The sequence below is a fragment of the Cottoperca gobio genome, chromosome 7 (assembly GCF_900634415.1).
Source record: "Cottoperca gobio chromosome 7, fCotGob3.1, whole genome shotgun sequence".
Taxonomy (NCBI): Eukaryota; Metazoa; Chordata; class Actinopteri; order Perciformes; family Bovichtidae; genus Cottoperca; species Cottoperca gobio.
In genome coordinates, this window is record NC_041361.1 from 18,485,446 (window position 1) to 18,505,533 (window position 20,088).

At 40.3% G+C, this 20,088-nt stretch overlaps 2 protein-coding genes across 2 annotated transcripts; one reads left to right on the forward strand and one right to left on the reverse strand.

Annotated features, from left to right (window-relative positions):
- Positions 1-421: 421 nt before the first annotated feature.
- e2f1 (E2F transcription factor 1) lies at positions 422-7,880 on the reverse strand. Its single transcript, XM_029436509.1, has 7 exons — positions 6,539-7,880; positions 6,180-6,279; positions 4,197-4,416; positions 3,832-3,984; positions 3,603-3,717; positions 3,023-3,305; positions 422-1,420 (listed from the first exon to the last, which is right to left on the reverse strand). The coding sequence occupies exons 1-7, from the start codon at positions 6,788-6,790 to the stop codon at positions 1,179-1,181; spliced, it is 1,365 nt and encodes a 454-aa protein (XP_029292369.1). The 5' UTR covers positions 6,791-7,880; the 3' UTR covers positions 422-1,178.
- A 574-nt stretch (positions 7,881-8,454) lies between these two features.
- Positions 8,455-18,820, forward strand: znf341 (zinc finger protein 341). Its single transcript, XM_029435954.1, has 16 exons — positions 8,455-8,516; positions 9,390-9,500; positions 9,924-10,114; positions 11,368-11,517; positions 11,666-12,100; positions 12,400-12,583; positions 12,784-12,877; positions 12,989-13,079; positions 13,529-13,724; positions 14,395-14,651; positions 14,768-14,976; positions 15,207-15,303; positions 15,489-15,621; positions 16,599-16,710; positions 16,887-16,957; positions 17,075-18,820. The coding sequence occupies exons 1-16, from the start codon at positions 8,486-8,488 to the stop codon at positions 17,638-17,640; spliced, it is 2,928 nt and encodes a 975-aa protein (XP_029291814.1). The 5' UTR covers positions 8,455-8,485; the 3' UTR covers positions 17,641-18,820.
- The last annotated feature ends 1,268 nt before the right edge of the window (positions 18,821-20,088 follow it).

Here is a 20,088-nt window from a genome sequence, read left to right on the forward strand (position 1 = left end):
TCCCCCCCCCCCCAATGATAATTTTTATATCAATTACTCATCCTTCATTTTACCTTGAAATTGTGAAGACAACTTTAGTGTCCAAAGAATCCAAAAATTGGAGAATATTCTTGATGAATTGAAGTAAAAGGGATCCGCATTTAACACCAGCAAAACGACATCAAAACGATGCCTTATAAACTCTCCCGCTTGTGCCGGGGCGTTACTCGTTCATGCGAGTAGTTTATGCTGAAGTTTTTTATAAATTGTAACGTTTTAATGAAAATGCATGTGTTTGTAAAGCGAGGATACGACTTGATAAATGAGACTTTCTGCACGAGTGTGAAAGTTTGTAAACTTATGTTTTGATATAGTTTTGCTGTTTTTAAACGCACCCCAAATTCAAGGTAACACGTGCCGAGTTACTGAGATACAAATGATCTTTTTGGGGGTCAAGAATTCCTTTAAATTGGAGCAATGATACCTCGAGTGTCTCGGTCAGACATTACATTAGAGAAGCCAGTCTGTCAGGATTCCAGTGTTGTAGATCAAACTAATTATTACTAAAGAAGCCTTTAGTGTGCTTATAATGATCTCTATCATTGTGGAAACAAATATTGAGAATGTGAAACTGCATCAAAGCTCCGAGACGCTTTTGGACAGCCCAGCACTGAACATGCACCTCTCATGATGCTGCTTATTATACAGCCTTATGAATATTAAGTATTATTATTATTATTAAGGTGATAATAGTATTATTATTATTACTTAGCATGTAAGCTCATCAGTGTTAAGGAAACCAGCCCTATGAGTCTATACTCCACACACAAACACCTGCACAATCCACTTGGATTAAACATTATCAATAACAAAAGAAAATCAAAATAACATTCGCATAAATAATTTAAATAGCTATACTAAAGCCAAATTCTTGGTCTAAAATTTAAATGGCCAAAAACAAGTAATGTGCTGTACAATTTTGGGGACTGAGATTTTGTAGTTGGGGTATTTTGGGGAGCACAGGCAATTACTACAAAAAATATTTCCCCGCACAATTAAAACATTGAGTTTGGGTTTTTGACAAAGATTTGCCAATAAAATGTCGGTTGGCAGCCCTCGTGTAGAAGCCTCAAGGAACAGAGGAACAGTCCGAAATCTAGAAGCCCAAATGCTCCTCCTCTCTTCGTCGTCTTCTTCATCTAACTGTCCCCCAAAACCTGCGACAAGTCACCAAAGTCACAATCAAACAGTTCACTGATGCCTTCGTTGTCCTCCAATCCAAAGTGGTAGTCGTGACTGTGGGGGGGGGACAGATTGATGAAACCGTCCAATGGGAGAGGCAGGCCATCTCCATTCAGGAAGTCCGAGGAGGAGAGGGGTGAGAGGTCAAAGTCGGGCATGTCTCCGAGGCTGGAGAACGGGTCGCCACCCAGGAGCGATTCTGTCAAAGAAAGTCAAATGTCAAATAAATACTGGACCACAGTTACATGGTTGTTTGTGGATTTTGATCAATACCTTATTTTGTAGACAAATACCAACAGAAAGAGCTTTAACCATTTTGTGTTTGTGACACATTTTGACATGTCATAGCTGGAAATGCACAGGTGAAATGTAACACCAACAAAGGATGCACGTCTTTAGGCTGTCAGTTCTAAGGAAATGTATTGTGCGTGCCAACTCAACGGCATGATTTAGTGGGAAACATAAATGCAACCAGACCATTGTTAACAATACTAGTAACTACAATGCTTTTCCTGCTAACTGGGGCTTCACACACTACGTTACACAATAGATGTGTTGTGTATTGAATCACTGGGCATCGCAGGAAGTGCGGAGGTCAGAGTTCAAACTGTTGCTGAAATGGGTTTTGACAATCAGGTCGTTTGCGGTCACCACAACTCGACCCATGAAAAAGAGACCTGAGCTGGTCCTCCTTTGTACAATGTGGGACAAACTCAACACTGAGTGTGCAGGAGCTGCAAATAATGTAGAATGGGAATCAGTGCTAGCGTTAGCAAGCTAGGCTTACTAGCTTCCACTTTCTAAGTGGAAAACAAACTTAACAGCACGATTCAGTGATGTCCTACACAGTCCTACCTGAATTATTCCACCTCTTTATACCATCATGACGACATAACTCTAGAAACTATACATTTAGACAGAAACGCAGTATAACCGGGCGTTACATCACCCTAACAACAGAGTTATATTAATATTTATGAAACATTTAGTTGTAAATAGCAGGCATTCCCAGCAGTACAATGTGCAGTGCCTCTCGGAGGCTGTGAGCCGGGGGTACAGCTCGTAGTTAGTGATTTGAAAGTGGCGGACAAACCCTGTGATAGGCTCGCTAGCGTCGGGGTTGGCCTTTCTCTTCTCACGATGTCTAGCTTTTCTTGAAAAGTTTGTCTTGAAAATGGCGTTGTAATTAAATCTGCGACCAAATCGATCTCTTCTCCTCCTTCAGCCATTGTGGGTTGAAAAAGAACAGCTTGTAGAAATCTAAATTAGCTCGTTCAAGTTCAGTTTGCTAGCTCTGCATAGCTCTGCCTCTCAATAGTGCGTATCCAATCAAAAGAAGTGGACGTGCTGACGTTATTGTACGCCTGCTAGTTGGCCCCGGTGTCCCCAATTAGAAATCTGATTGGTTAACGCCACAGTTTTGTCTCCGTTCACTTTAAGCTAACAGGCGCCCGCACTGTTGATTCTGAAGACCTAAGGACAGATTTCGTGGACCCTAGCAACACATCATGGCTGAAATATGATTGGATAAAAACTCTAATATAAAAGGCCAGACCTCCAAATCTCAATCTGAAATAAAAAGGGAGAGTCTTCTCAAAACATAAACTGTTGCTGAAATGGGGTTTGACAATCGGGTCGTTTGCGGTCTCCACAACTCGACCCAACTTAGTTTGATGAAATGTTGACCTTTGACTCACATTACTGCAGCAGACTGTCAACTCTTCCATGTTTTCAATTTAGCTGGACTTTTTACATTGATGAATTCTAATAAATACACATTTATTTACTGACAAACACTAACCTGAGTCACCACCTAACACCAGTGATGAGGGGTCCTGCTGGGAGGCTGCCGTTACTGTGGATGACGTAGACGCTGGAGATGATAAACCCACTTCCAGGGCGATTGTGGATGTTCTGGCTTGTGATTGGTCCGTGGGTTGTGAGAGAGGCGGGACCAGTGATGGGTCGGCATTGGGTTTGGAGGGACTACTTCCTGTCACAGGGCTGCAGACGCCAGAGCTGTCTTCTGGACAGAGGAAGACGTCGATTGGACCCCGCGTGCTCTTCAGCGACACCTGGTAACCCTGAGAGATGTACACAAATATGCCTCATCAGGTGAAAACCTCAGAGGGCCTCAAAATGGACCAAAAATAACATTTGATAATTCCTTCTAAAAACACATGAAGGTTTGAACTATTTAAATATCTATTTTTGCGCTTTCAGTTCATAAACAAACAAAAACAAATCATGTTCATAATCAAAAAAGGTCGGGTTCCTTTTTTTACAATTCGGATAAATATTAGAATTTAGAAAACTCTGTCTGAGCTGCTTCAACCTCAAATCAAACATGTTTGAGGCTGAACAACATCTAAGGCCCGTACCTTGCTGGGTTCTGAAACTTGCATCTGGGTCTCTGGTGGAGCTCTGATCACCATGACCAGCTGGTCCGGGGAATCAAATGACTTCTTTAAGTCCTGGCAGCGCACATAGCCCAATGTGAAGAACACAACGATTAAGGAATACAAGACCGCAACATAGTCTTAAAAAAGATCTGCCATCTCTGCCAGCTGGCATTACTAAACAAGTAACTGAAACTGGCCAAAAGGATATTTCTTGTTATGTGGTTCCTCTGTGAGCAGTCGGAGCTGTAGGTTGCATTTGGAAATGAGCTCGTCCAGCTGCTCCTCAGCTTCTGTGAGGTCGCACACCTCCCTCTGCAACTCCTTATGGCGGGAAACCAATGCCGCATCAACTCGATTACCACTGCATGGGGAAGACCGCATGGAAAAAAGGGAAACAAACTTAGGTTTATGGACTTCAAACACAACACACCAGCCACTTTTCAATATTATACTGCTGTAATAAGACACATCCTGCACATGAGCTGTAACTCCTGTTTTTTAGATTTCTCTAATTATGCTTTAGTGTGCAATTGTTTAAGTTTATGTAGTCATTTATTCTTTATGTATACTCACAGCCACTGGATGTTGTTCTTGGACTTCTTGGAGATGAGCTGGATTCCCTCCAGGACGTTGGTTATGTCGTAGATGCGTCTCTTCTGGACGTCCAGGACCTGCGAGGCCCAGTTCAGATCCACCACGCCGTCAGCCGACTGGGACAACAGGTTCAGGAAGCGCTTGGTGGTCAGGTTCAACGAAGTGTCGTAGCGCGACTTCTCCGTCGTGGTTCGAGGAACTGGGAAGAGAGGGAGAGGGCCAGCATTACTTTTCAGCTGGCTGGTTAATGTTGCATGTTATACCGTACATCGATTCATAAACAACTGGCAGTTATTTGCACATTTTATATCTGCAGAATATTCCATCCCATTAAATTCCACGTAGCCACCCCAGAGAACAATAAATCTTTAATACTTTAAACTAGTTTATTCCAACATAATTAAACAATTCCACCACCCAACAAAACCAATTCCCTTTCTCCCTCAAACCAATATGTCCTTTGTTAAAACACAACAGTAATGTCCTGTGCTGACTTCCTGTTTTAAAAGGAGGTCAAAATACTGCAGCGTGATGCTCATTTGCTTTTTACTCAAACCAAATGCACTAGTTTCGTGTGGGGTGAAACTGTAATGTCAATTTTACTTTTTGAAATGTAATTATGGGACAAATTATGAAAGCTCTGATGCCAGTTTACTGCTCGTAACTTTGACTATTTTTGTAAGCCGTCCAAAGCATAATGGACACATCACTTCAGACTGGAGTTCTTTCCTCAGGTACACCTGTCAGTTTGCTGAGAAACAAGCTTCTCTACTTCTCTACAAAGTCATACTGGGACAGTGTTGTGCTGCTCCAGGTGTGTCTCAGTACCAGTGGAGTCTTTCCAGAGGGGACTATTAAACAGCCTGTCTCACTTTAATCCTGCACAAATCTGAGAAATTGTGGAATTTTCAAATATTGCAGAAATGACACTATTATTGCTGAAGTGAACAGAGATCTCTGATCCATGCGTCAGTTAAACGGTGATGTAATGTTTTGTTTCTGGTATGAATGTATTTGATCTCCATGTCTTCAGTGCATATGCTCCTCATTTCATGAACAATGGTGGCAAATACTGAAATATATATATTTTAAATGAGCTTTCAGCACTAATCATCAAGCCTTTGTTTGGTAAATCAAGAGGCACAAATACAAAATTATAATTATTTTGAAATACTAATCCTATCTAAAGCACAGGTGATTGCTGCTAAGTACAAAGGCGTACCTGAATCCCACCTGCTTCTAAGCAGCTCTACTTAATGCATAACAACTTTTCAGTTCCACTACCACAGTGGTTTCAAGGCAGAATTTGGGATACGGGATAAAAATGTTTGTTTGTCACGGTTTCAGCCATTTCAGTAGCATTATATTCACACTAAAGGTTCTTCTCCAGGGTCTACTGCATGTTAAACTTCCCAACAACAAACTCTATTACGCTTTCAGTCTGTAAAATACACTTCTCATGAAACAGTTAATGTTTGCAGTCCTTGTCAGACATTATATCGTGTAGTTATCCCATTTTAAAAAGACACATGACATTCATTTGTAGTTTGTTACACAGTGAAAGTACAATGACTACACACCAAGAGAGGCTTGTGAATCAAGTATTAAATATGATTATTTAAGATCAATAAGAAGGAGAACACAACGTAAATTAAACAATAAATAAATATCTTTCCGTATGAATCTTTTGTCATTTGAAAGGACCAATAGTTGTAATTATTTCAGGTGTTAGTCAGCCTGCTGAAGACAAACAGAGGCTGACAGGCTGTGCTGATAAGAAGGACAGCTGTTTTTAGGACAATGACAGCTGTAGCAAAGGTCAGAGAATAGTATGGATTGGATAGATGTGATGCTCACGTACAGCAGACTTGTTGCTTCTGCTGTCAATGTTGGGAAACAATGAAAGAAACATCAGCAGAATAAGATGCAAGTGTGTGTGTGTGTGTGTGTGTGTGTGTGTACCTCTGGGAGGGGCAGGTGTGGAGGGTGGTGCTTGGCCTATGGATGGTCGTGTGGTGCTGACATACTGATGGTCACTATCCAGGTCCAACTTCCTCTTTACCTAAAGAATACAAATGTTTGAAGAAAGAAACAGTCAAAACTACCATAATGTTGTTACAATCATGTTTTATGAAGAGGAAAGGAAAGGAAAGGAAAAATGACTGAAAAAATGTCTTAAAGCAACAAGTGGACATACAGCTTTGTTGAGGCATTTATGAAAACATTTCAACATAATATGTTAAACTCCTCAGCTAACCACTTCCCTTATGGCTCCTACCCTTTTTCTAACCTCTGTCTCTCCCCCCACCCCCCCTCCTCACCGGAGGTCTTCCCAGAGCTGGTCGTCTCTTGTCCTGGATCCCAACATCAACAGGGCCCTGCGGCGTGGCAAACAGCAGGATTTCCCCTGTGCTGGTGGGGGCAGCGCCCGGGTGGAGTCCCTCATTGCTGGGGCTGGTGATGATCACTATCTGGTGGTCCTCACCCAGGTTAATACTCCCAGAGTTCAGCAGTGTCTCAAAGTCAGCCAACAGATCCTCCGATGTGTGGCCCGTTATCAGAGTCTCTGACATTGCAGGGTGTCACTGAGAACCCCTTCACAGGACTTTCGGGGTTGCACACTAAGACAATGCACTTTGAATATCAGCAAACACTTGGATTTACTGTACTGTGTGAATTTAAGGAACAATGATGAAACCTTCTGAAAGTTTGTTTGCAGGTGTTTATAGGCAGCTTTACCATTGCTTATGAAAAGTTCCCCTTTCTCTATTGTAAAACTTATAAGCAAGCTGCTACACATGCAATATAAGTAACAGTATTACCTAAACACAAATAATACCCTATTGTAAGCTAACTGCTGATAAACCCTTTTAGGCTGGTGGTGAAACAGCAAGACAGGATGTTCTGCCAAACAGGAAATTTGGCAAATAAAATATAATTGCTAAATGCATACCAACTCTGAGGCTCAGCCGCTGATATATTATCAAATAAAGAGTTAGCCGCCGTGACAGCAATAAACGTCGGAGGTTAGCGAGCTAGCAAGGGAGCAAGCTAATCTTTTGTTGTCATCTCTCCTGTCAGTACAGTACAGCCGCGAGGCCTGGACACACTGCCCTGAACACAACTACCAACCCTGCTAACGAGCTAGCTTATGTCCTAACAACAAAGACTGACACAAGTTAACAAACAACCCGGTGCAGCCGACAAACTAGCTAATTAAGTCTATAAAACAATAATACTTCTCATTACACCTAAGGCAGGGCTTAGGTAAATGGCTATTAAAACTTTATAGCAGTATTCCAAGTGTGAGCTATCGAAATAAAAATATATACAACACAAAACACAGCACCGTAACTCAGAAGCATTTCTGAGAGTAGATGTAATGAAGCAAGAGTTAGTTCAGCGGAGTCTAAAGCGATGTAGTTGAATATTAAAATATAGGGCAGATTAGCATGCTAGCTGAGTTATTAGCTGCATTTCTTCAACCCCCTCGTTTTGATGGGGCACGCAGGAAGCAGTCTGACAAAACTGGAAATGTAAGAAAATAAACCGGTGAAATACACGCGCATCTTTTAAAACAGCAGCCGCGGGTCCGTCGGGTGCTCACGTCAGACGCGGTCCATTTATAAAAGCCCCGTTCAGACCCCGTTATCGGCTGTTATTGTTGTTATTGTCCCAGCTGATGTACATCTAAACAAGGATCGGACTGTTTTCGCGCGAAATCTTTTTTGCCGCGAAACCGGCATGTGCTTCAATCCGGCTCTTACCATTGGTCAAAAAGCTGCACTTTTCAGAGGGCGGGACGGACGGTCTCTGATTGGTTTAAAATGTTGTCTGTTATTTTATCGAGCGCGGATTCATCGATCTAAAGGTGCATTCAGGGTTCACAAAAAAATCGTACTAGCATCACGTTCGTTTTGTTACCTTTCATTAAATGTTAATTAAAAGTTGTTCCCCATCAAACCTATAGCACCGTACTCAAAATGTAAGTGTGCCACGCCCTATGTTTAATTTTGTGTCACATGGGAAAACTGTATAGTGAGCAACACAAACACTCAACCGTAATGTTTTGATGGCTTCAGCAAAACAAGCACGCTTTGCTTCCAGTTTGTACATATTTTGTGACCCTTGTTAGTCTATTATACATCAATTAGGAGTATGTTTGCCTCTAAGTGTTTTATTGTACTTTCCCATGAGTTGAGGGGAGCGCACCTCAACAGGCAGCCCTTCCTAGTCGAGCGCCTATCGCGCAGCAGAGGAGCTTCAAGATGGCGCAAGCAATATTTGAAGTGCTTGAAGGTACGAATAGTTTGATAATAAACCCGTAATTGCAACTGGAATAAAACGTGAATGTGTATTTTAAACTACGTCAATATACTAGGACCATTTTGACGTGAAGAAAACTCACTATACACCGATGTAAATGTGTCTATTTTCGTTATAACAATCAAAACATCCCAAATAGAGTAGAGTGGTTTTGACTGTAAACAAACAAACAGATTGATTTATTGTTCAGACCTTATGGACAGTTTACGACTGTTAGTCGTTCTCATCATATTACAGTCAGGCAATACAATTATGTGTCACCCTCTTGCTATTTACACTACATTGTATATTATTGCAGCAGGCTGTTTTGAGACAACACACTGTATTGTTGCTTTATTACTACAACGGTTATTAGTGTGTCTGTGTTAGTTGGTAGTGCATTTCCAGTGACCATATGCTTTTAGTTTCCTGAGGCAATAATCATTATTATTATTATTATTAGATGTGTGTACATTCTTCCTAAAATGTGTTATAAGATCAATATAGTTAGGTTAGAAGTAAGTAGAGCTGAAGTGGCTGGAGAATACACCATATAAAGCTTGTTGCTAATCTTGATTTAAAGCATGCACCATTTTTCTTTTCTGAAGGATTATCAAACTATGAGCGTAAAGATCCATCCTGTTGAAATGCGTTTTAACAGGACACAGGTTATTTTCATCTCCAGGGCCAGACACTGTTCTTACCTTTACCTTATTACAACTTAATAACAACATTCAGATCTTCAGATTTTGAGAGAGTGCCAAGAATACAATGGAGCTTTGCAGCATGTGACCTATTTCATGTTTTTTTCTTCTTCTTCTTCTTCTTCTTCTTCTTCTTCTTCTTCTTCTTCTTCTTCTTCTTCAGGCATGGACAACCAGACAGTGCTGGCAGTCCAGTCTCTGCTGGATGGCCAGGGTGGAGTTCCTGATCCAAACAACCAGAATGTCTCCGGGACGTCCTCTATCCAGTCGATGGGTACGTACAGCAGCTACAGTGAAGGACAGCCCGTTGATAACCAAACAAACAGAAGAATAAAAATCTAAAAGTTTTATTTTTATGTACTTGTATTTGGATTAATGTTTTTATTAGGCTAGTCACATATGCCATTAATTCTGTTCATTATTGGATTGTGACTAAAAGATCTCCCTCTTAGTAATTGTATACTCGCAACATTTACTGTTAGCCTATCTCCCTGATGGTATGGCATTGCAACCGCAACAAATGCATAATTGTTTTGCTGCCCAGGACTAGGATTATACAATAATGGAATATACATTGACAACTATTATTTAAATAATTGGCAATACAATACAATTTGTGAATTATTTGCATGAAAATGCTGGAGGTTATGACTGCAGTATACAGCACCTCAAACCTCTACATTTGTCCTTCCTACAGACGACGAGGATGTGTTCCTGTGTGGGAAGTGTAAGAAACAGTTTAATTCTCTGCCAGCCTTCATGACACACAAGAGGGAGCAATGTCAGTCTAGCGTACCCTCCCTGTCCACAGTTTCTCTGGCCTCCACCAATGCCTACACACCGGTCCCCTCAATCAGCTCTGTACCACAGACTCCTGCCAACCGACAGGTGAGGATACATAGAGTGTTTTTATGTTATGTTTGATCAATATTTGTTTAATGGGGAATGAGTTAGAAAATATTTTTGAAAACATATATAAAATATATAATATAATATATATATAATATAATATATAATATATATAAATATATAATATATATATAATACATATAAATATATATATATATATATTTTATATACAAAATATATATATAATGTATATTTTATATACAAAATATATATATATATATATATATATATATATAATTATATCTTTAAACATGCAGTGTATAAACCTGTTAACAAATTAATAATACATTAATGTGTATGTGAGGACAAAGGAGCAATATAATGCAAAAAAAAGGAACAGTAAGTATAACAATCGGAATAAAGACATTTTAGAAATATCTTGGTATTTTGAATATTTTGTAAATAAATATATAATATATATAATATATATATAATACATATAAATATATATATATATATATATATTTTATATACAAAATAAATCTAATGAATATTTGAGTACAATATATATAATATAGAGAGATAAAAATAGATCATATATAGAGAAAAAGATATCATAGGATATATAAAATATATTATAGTAATAAATAAAATAGATATATATATAAAAAATATATAATATTAATATATAAATATATATATATATATATATATAAAAATATATATATTTAGATATATAAAATATATATATATTATATATATAAATATATATAGATTATATGATAAAATATATTAATATATACTAATAAAATCTATATAATATATCTAAATATATAATATTATATATATAAAATATATATATATTATATATATATATATAATTATATCTTTAAACATGCAGTGTATAAACCTGTTAACAAATTAATAAAACATGAATGTGTATGTGAGGACAAAGGAGTATATATAATGCAATATAATGGAAAAAAAGGAACAGTAAGTATAACAATCGGAATAAAGACATTTTAGAAATATCTTGGTATATTGAATATTTTGTGAAAGAGGATAGCAGTGAGAGAAGCACTATAAGAAGACAAAAGAAGAATTTCTGTTAAGATAAAACAGTGCAGTGACATTCATTCTGTCTTCTGAGGCTAAGACACAAATTGTATATTTCCCATTGTTATGACAGTAGCAAAGTAGGTAAGAATTATACATTTTTAGACAATCATGTATTTGTTCGTACTTGTTTATACTACTCACTTCTTGTGTATAACTCCCCACTTCTACATTAGGTGTCCACCTACATCACAGTCCCTCCCTCCCCTCTGACACACACTCTGGTTCAAGGCAACGTGTTGGTCAGTGACGATGTTCTCATGTCGGCTATCTCAGCCTTCACGTCCATCGACCAGCCTATGGCCACCATGCAGGCGCCTGTACAGGTAATGCATATATTTGCTCTGAATCGGCCCACACTTTTTGGGACAACTGAAAATGTGCATTCTGAGTGTACAATATTGCTACATAAATGTAAAAATAATTTGCTGCGTACTGTTATCAAATCTGTCTGCTTCTTTTGCTTTATTGCAGAGTAACCTAAGCATGCACACAGCTGGTGTATCTTACCTGCAGCACCATCACCACCACCACCACCATCACCATCACCATCACCAGCAACAACAACAACAGCAGCAACAACAGCAACAACAGCAACAACAGCAGCAACAGCAACAACAACAACAACAGCAGCAACAACAGCAGCAACAACAGCAACAGCAGCAACAGCAACAACAGCAACAACAGCAACAACAACAGCAACAACAGCAGCAGCAGCAGTCCTCCCACCCCCAGACGCCGGCACACCCCCTGCCAGCTGGACAGCCCACCCAGCAGCCGCTCTCCTCGCAGGTCCCAGCCAGCCACAGCAACTCAGTGGTGCAGGTGTACAGCACACTGCCCCATATGGCTGGGGGTGGTGGTGCAGAGATCCACGCCTTGGGTCTGCAACCTTTCCATCCTGTACAAGTGAGTTACGCTGGTCGCCTCAGTATTACATTTCATTCCAGACTCTGGTGTTGCATGAAAAAGAAATGTAAACAACTTCTGTCGGTACTGGCTGAAGGAAGAATATTAAAAGGGATACTTCACCCCAAACTCCAAAATTCATATTTGTGGGTGAGGTAAAATGAAAAAAATATATTTTAGATTTTTGGGTGAACTGCCCCTTTTAAGAAAACTCTAAATGAAATGAGTTAAAAAATACTAAATAATGTGATCAGGTGTGTAGTGTAAGACAAAGCAGTGAGCCCTTGTCTCTCCCTCAGGTGCCCAGTCAGTGTGTGGAGAGCCAGTCATTCAACACCCCCCCTGTCTACAGCCCTGGGAAGCAGTGCACAAAAACAAAGACCTGCAGCATCACCACAAACCTCACAGAGCTGGGAGACTTTGAAAAGGTCATCATCCCCAAACGATCAAGGAGTAGCAAAAAAACCTCTGATGGGGCCACAGGTATGTGAAGGGAAAAGATCAAAGAACTTTGCAAGTTTTACTTACAAAATTAAAATGTAAGGAAAATTCTCTGAAAAGATAAACAAGTATTGTTACACTTTTTAGGCTGCAGTTTTTTATGCACAACGTCATAATGAGTATATGAAATGTACGATGAAGATCATAGGATAAATATTCATTCACTGAATTTCACTCCTTAGCAGAGCATCTGAAAGGAAAAGTACCAAAGCTGAAGTGTAATTTCTGTGACAAAATCTTCTCGAAAAACTTTGACCTTCAGCAGCACATTAGAAGGTGAGTTACCGGCCGGCAGGGGAGACTGTACCCATCTAAAAATAGACTTAAAACCCAAAAGAAAGAGACTCTTACTTCCAATAACGACTTCTAACTATTTTCTTTCAACAGTCACACAGGAGAGAAACCGTTTCAGTGCATCGTCTGTGGCCGAGCTTTTGCCCAAAAGTCCAACGTGAAGAAACACATGCAGACACACAAGGTTCTGAATAGTTTTTGATTATACTGTTTTGTGTACTCCCCACACAAAAATATCCTCACTATTTGGTTGGCAAACAAACAACTCGCCTCAGATTTATCAGACGCTAGCACAAAACTTGACTGTTCGCGTAGCACTGTTGCCCTTCTACTTCTGTCCAGCTTCTCATTCTTGCCAGAGCACATATGCAGTTTACAACAGCGGCATATTTAACTTCCAGAATTCAAGTAACTCATTTCAGACAAGGTGGGCAAAAGCAGGCTTCTCATTTCTACCGATTTTCATCAGGTGTATCTAGTTTGCTAATTAAGCTAACGTTAGCTCCATGAGTTCATTTAAAGCAGATTCTCCCACTGAGACTGACAATAGTAAATCAACCACACTGATTAAATGTATCATAAAGCATGTCCTTTGATTATGCCCATACAATGTGAACTGTCTTTATGTTAAAGGTGTGGCCTCTGGGTGTGGCCAGCACAGTGTCCAGACTACCAATCACAGTAAAGGTGGTACCAGTGTCAGCCAATGAGGAGGAGGAGGGGGACGGGGAGCCGCAGCAGCGGCAGCAAGGTGAACCAGAGGAGGAGGAGGAGGAGGTACAGCAGCAGAACTGTCCAACACAAATCGAAGAAGAGGAAGTTCAAACAGGTATTGTCTGTTTACATCCCAATAATCATGCATATAATGTCAATTATATTGAAGAACACGGCGTTTCCGGACAAATTGTTCCTGAGAGAAATTGCACCCGAGAACTACATACCTCCAATAGGAATGCTAAAAGCTGACTGGCAGTTGATATAGCAACGCTTTCATAAATCAAAATCACGTTGTATATTTTCCCCGCCGCATATACGCTAAGTCAAGCCTGGACTTCACTGTTGGTCCATTTGGCCGTGTTTTCTTCCATTTCTTTCCCCCTATAAGAGCTGTTGTGTGTGTTTTGCGTTGTCTGTTGTTTACACAACAGGTTTTTTTAAATGGTGGTTTCCATGGCTGTAATTGCTGATGTGTTCGTCCAGTCAACACACACACTTACGTCACTAAATGTCGCGTTTGTGCTCGAAGAGTATCTACTATAAAATACGAGTTTCTAAGAAGTTTGATCGTTTCTAGTTCTCGCTGTGCGGACACAATAAAAAGGGATTCTTAAAACTAAAAAAGTTAAAAAGGTTCAAAAACGCATATAGACTCAGTTGCCTGGTTATTGGGTACACCTAGCCAACACGAACACACACATTTAATTAAGTAATAACAGTTACTGATCCAGCATCAGATGTACAGCTCAAGCCCTTACAGTAAATACAACCCTTGGTTACAGAAGCTCCAGGGGAGTTGGAGGAGAGTGCGGCTGAGGCTCGGGCTGATCTGGAGGGCAGCCTTGGGGAGGACGCACAGAACGGGCATCCTCAGGTACAGATGCAGGTGCAGGTGCAGACCAACCAGGACCAACAGTGCCAAGCTCAGACCAAACAGATAGTTGTAATAGACAGCTCCTACCAGTGCCAGTTCTGCACCAGCAAGTTCAAGACCTACTTCCAGCTCAAGTCTCACATGACCCAGCACAAAGGGGAACAGGTGAGTCTGTGTTTGCTTACTTTTAGTCTCATGGGATAGATGATCTGGGTATGCATTAAAAATGGGATAAAACATCTTAGCTGACAAGATGAATGACCATGCCCACTTCCCTGCAGGTTTATAAGTGTGTGTTGAAGTCCTGCTCCCAGACCTTCCAGAAGTTGGATCAGTTCCTGGAGCATACCAGGACACACCAGGAGCAGCTGACCTACCGCTGCCACCTCTGCAGCAAGGTGTTCCCCTCACTGTTTGAACTGGGAGTCCACCAGTACTCCCACTGCTTCTGCCCACAACAAAATACACGCAAGGAAACCACCATCTACAGGTCAGCTCAGTCACTCATACTTGTGTGTTGATTACATTTTAGTTATAGCAGAACAGAGGGAAGAACACTGGCAACCCTAAGTCACTCTGTGTTTTTGAGTTGTGGTAGGGGAGAGAAAGTCTCTCTCGTAGAGGAAGCTCCTTGAGGAGAGAAGACAGCTGATATGTTACTGTAGTTGGTTGGTTCATTATCCCGAACAAACCACCGCTTTCTTTCTTGTTTCACCTCAGGTGTGTGAAGTGTCAAAGCAGATATTCTACCCAAGAGGCATTGGAACAACATCTACTGACGGCCTCCCACAACTTTCCCTGCCCACATTGTCAAAAGGTACAATACACACTCTGTTCAGCCGTCCTTGTGTAAAGAGCCAGCATGGGAAGCTACTATTGTAGTGATATTTGGACTCTATAAATTATAGTGTTCACAAGTCTCCCATGCTAATTCAGGTTTAAGCTGTTCAAGGTGTTTTTCATGTCACATTTTAAGACTTCTGTTCTCTTGCTGGCCTTCAGGTTTTCCCGTGTGAAAGGTACTTCAGACGCCATCTCCCTACTCATGGCGTTGGAGGAAGGTTCAAGTGTCAGATCTGCAAGAAAGCCTTCAAGACAGAGCACTACCTCAAACTGCACACACGCATTCACTCAGGTCCGAAGTCTTCTTGTATGTAGACTTTTTGCCAAGACTCTACACAGTTGTGTTTTGTGTTCCGTAACAAAGTCAGGGGCCGATGTGTTGATATTTAGGGATGTAGTCAACCAAAAGAAAAGTTCTGGTCGGCTGGAATTCTACCTTCTCTTCAACCAATCGATTGGTCCATAGGATTTATTTTTTGCATGTTATCTCTACATTAATTTAAACTGTCAAAGTGCACTGAACGCACTCTACCTGGTGGCCTAAATGAATTATAAATTAATATAAAAATGTATTTGCAGCATATTAAATTCATTTTAACCTAATTATGTTATACTTAAACAGACCAGTGTGCACCTGCCAATAATCTGAGATTTCTGAAAATAGAACGAGCTGTCGCTTCTGTCGTGAGAGGATGCACCTGCAGTTAAATTATAAACAACACAATATCTATTTATTTGACCAAACATCTTAAAATATGCCAGTTCTGATATCTTCACACACAAAGCCTTTCAAGTAGTGATGCGTGGGTCAGGGTGTTTTATTTCCCACACGCACATACACAAAATGGATTCTCTTTATGAAAGTAACATGTATATCAACCAAACGATCAGAAGGTGTCAGCGCGTTTGATATTTTTTATAGTCTCATGTTTGAGTTTCTTTGTGTAGCACTATTGTTACTGCTCATGCTGAAAACCCAGTTCTGCTTTTTATTGGCATCACAACACAAAATGTTGCTGTGACCGAAGGAAGAACCTGTTCTTCAAATAAGGAAGTGCTAAATAAAACCTTAATAATGTCAGAGTAAAGTACTGATTCAACAAGTGGCAGCTGTTGTATCTCTGGCTATAATGTTAGCATTTGAATGCTTTGGAAAACTAAGCTTGCAAAAATGAGTTCAGCCCTACTCGTATGTCCAATTTAAGTGATAACTTTACAAGTCATTGATGAAAGTAAAGGTTTGAGTTTGTTGTCGATTCCATTTTCTAGGTGAAAAGCCATACAAATGCCCCCTCTGTGAGGCGACGTTCAACAGGAAAGACAAAGTGAAGCGACACATGCTCATCCATGAACCCTTCAAGAAATACAAGTGTCCCTTTAGGTGAGGCTCTCCAATGGAAAAGCCGTTCTAGATTATTGAACTCAGTCTTCTCCCTACTTGACTCATTCTTTGTATCATTCAATTCATTCCATCTATCCTCCTGTTGTGTTTTTCCCCTTTTAGACCGTCTTGCTTTTCTTACGAGTTATTCAATGTAATGTTTTTGTCTCCATCAGGACACATGTAGGCTGCACCAAAGAATTCAACAGACCAGACAAACTCAAGGCCCACATTCTGTCACATTCTGGTGAGTGAATAATACCAATAATTATTTTTCATGTTCGTAGGCGTAGAATCCATCATCTGTATCAAAAACAACAAATCGCATTATTACATTAATTCTTAACTCCTCTCTTCCCTCCAGGTATCAAACCCTACAAGTGTCTTTTTTGTCAGAAGGCGTTTAGCCGCAGGGCCCACATGCTGGAGCATCAGCAGTCCCACACAGATAATTACCGCTTCAGATGCTCCACCTGCAACAAGGGATTCACCAGACAGAGCTATTACAGAGATCACAAATGTCCTGCAGCACGAAACAGGACAGGAAGTGAAGGAGGGACGGCAGAGGGAGACGAGGGCGGGGGAGTGCTGATGGCAGAGGAGAAGGATGGAGAGGACGACGGGAGAAGGAGCAGGAACGGGGGAGATGAGGGAGAGAAGGATGACAGCTCAGAGGGCAGCCAAGAGCAGGTGGAAACAAACGGGGAGGAGGAGGAAGAAGAAGAAGAAGAGGAGGAGGAGGGAGAGGAGGAGGAAGAGGAGGAGGAGGGGCGGAGGACTGATGAGGGTTGTGAGGCTGCACTGACTATCACCACCATTGAAGGGCAGCGGGACAGAGAGGAGGAGGATGACGGGATGGAACATGGTGGCGTGGCACTGGAGCAGATTCAGAGCAATGACCAAAACTGTTTGCAGCAGCCATGTTTGTAGTTTTAACCATTATCTTTGTAGGAATATTTCCTGGATACGGACCAAACAAACTAAGCTATCCAATATTTAAAGAGTCTGGGAAACTATATCATTATTTGTTTTAAATTAAAACGTTATTTATATTATACACACTGCTTTTACTTCTTTAACTGTAAAGTAAGTACAGTATGTTACCTGGTAGATCTGAATTGTCAAAATAACCAGTGGACTATTTCCATGTACTCGTGTACAAATGTTGTTAAGCCACAGTGGTTCATTTAAAATGTCGACATTTTTATTTATTTAATGTTGCAAAAACTAAATCATTTTAACTTTGTCTCAAAGTATCTTTGGGGTGGCTGTGGTAGCGTGGTCGTCCTCCGGTCGGAAGGTCGGCAGTACGATCCCCAGCCCCTGCAGTCAGCATGTCAAAGTGTCCTTGGGCAAGATACTGATGACCAACGGTGTGTGAGTGTGTGTGTGTGAGTGTGTGTGAATGGTTATTCTACTGACAAGCTGATGTACAATCTGTCTATGGGTGAATGACATGTGTTGTAAAGTTCTTTGAGTGATTGGAAAGATTGGAAAAGCGCTATATAAAAGCAGTCCATTTGTGTTCATATAAATGTTCTTGAATTTTTACAAAGAATTCCATCCTCTGATACTCTTTTTCTGTTACGTATGATCAGTTTGACATTGTTTGTTGTATTTATTGGGGAGCCCACTTCCCTCAGCTTCCCTGGTTTTCTTCTACTGCAGTTGGTGATTTCTTAGATTTCTGAGACTAGCTGGAGGGAGCACTAAGAAAAAAGTAATATTCAGAAATATTGATTTAGTTATGCAGACATTCTACCATCCATCAAGTCCACAAAGGGCTCATGGGGACGTGAAAACATGGTGAAATAACCAAATGTTGTTAATACAAATGGCCTAAATGTAGAATATTATTACATATTGATTTTAAATAAATATGTATGCTGTAATGCGCTTTGTACTCATGCATACTAGGTCTAAATCTTTTCAGGGTCAGACTGTCTCTCTTGTCACAGAAGTGAAGCTCTACGCCATGTAGATGTTTCATGTGAGTACAGTTTAGCATCAACTGTGTTAATGATAGTTCAAGTAAAGGACATTTTCACGATGATAGTTGTAATTGGGATAAGTGGCTAGACCAGGGGTGTCAAACTCATTTTAGTTCAGGGGCCACAACAATATTATGCCTTGTTTTATCATTTACACGTGTGTTACAACTTACTGATCACAGTGTATCTACAAAGGCACAACACATTTCGTTCACAGGTATCTGGAACAGTATTTTACTTTATGATCAAAACAACACATTTTTACACTTTGCAAAGTCATCCCGCAGGCCGGATTGGACCCTCTGGCGCAGTGGTGTTCACTATGTTTTACATGAGAGCCGCATTGATTGGACAAAGTCAATAGGAGAGCCACTTTTACCGCAAAGTATGAAAAGCAACATCCAGTCATAAAAAGCACGTCTGCTTATTAATCTGTCATTTACCCAGAACATACAATATGCAATGCAGCCAACCAATACATTCAATAAAAGCAGGATTATCTTAATACTGGGATGATGTTGTCAAACTCTGCAAACAATATTTCTGCTGAAGCCAAAAAGCAGTGTTTCACAATTTCTGAGTGTGAGAAGGTTTTTTTGCCCGAGCCAAAATCCATGCGATCTCAAAAGATGTCTCAGTTAATCGTTCAGCTGTATTAGTTGTCCTGTGTACGAGCCTTTGTTTTCCAAAAAGAGAAGAAGAAAGGTGCTCTATTTTATTTACTAATTTGACTTCCAGGTGCGTAAATTTCATTGAATTTTGGATGCGCCGTTTAGAAATGCGGCATATCAAACACGAAGTGTTCGACTCGTGGAGGACAAATAAAAATTCCTGTCCACTTTTCTTGAAATTTCCTTTGTTCGTCTTGTATAGCTCGTATCTTTTTTATTTATTTAACGGGAGCAGCTGTTGTCTGTCCACAAACCACATCTCCAGCATCTTCCGCTCGATTTGCGGTTGTTGGATGCGCCAAATCTTAATTTTCCTCGTTTGTCACGCTTTGTTTCTGTCCACCTGGTGTGCAACTTTTTTTAATAAGAAATCGATCCATTTTACGTCTGTAGCAACACGAGCTAACTAGCATGAAAGCGAGCTAACGCCAGTATGAAGTGCCAGGTTGGTCGTAGTATCCTCCAATTTAAATGTTCCAATTTAGCAATATAAGTTATTTGTTAGCAAATGTCCATATTCATAAGCATGCTTATGATAACATATTTTTAATGACCTTAAGTTTATTTATTTCTATATTAGCCCACCATGTATCTACCCGTCCAAGAGCACATTTACCATGTAGTGCTGATAGACCGCCAAAACTGACAACTCCACAGTGAGTCCATGTTGGGCCGAGCAAGTTTAAATATCTTGTTTCTGTCTATATTTGCATCTT

Excerpts from the sequence above, each read along its gene's own strand:
- znf341 (XM_029435954.1), top strand. The coding sequence starts at position 8,486 with ATGGCGCAAGCAATATTTGAAGTGCTTGAAG. Across the intron at positions 8,517-9,389 it reads AATATTTGAAGTGCTTGAAG|GCATGGACAACCAGACAGTG; the intron begins GTACGAATAGTT and ends CTTCTTCTTCAG. Across the intron at positions 16,711-16,886 it reads AAATACAAGTGTCCCTTTAG|GACACATGTAGGCTGCACCA; the intron begins GTGAGGCTCTCC and ends TGTCTCCATCAG.
- e2f1 (XM_029436509.1), bottom strand. The coding sequence starts at position 6,790 with ATGTCAGAGACTCTGATAACGGGCCACACATCGGAGGATCTGTTGGCT. Across the intron at positions 6,280-6,538 it reads CAGCTCTGGGAAGACCTCCG|GTAAAGAGGAAGTTGGACCT; the intron begins GTGAGGAGGGGG and ends TGTATTCTTTAG. Across the intron at positions 3,306-3,602 it reads AAGTTTCAGAACCCAGCAAG|GGTTACCAGGTGTCGCTGAA; the intron begins GTACGGGCCTTA and ends TACATCTCTCAG.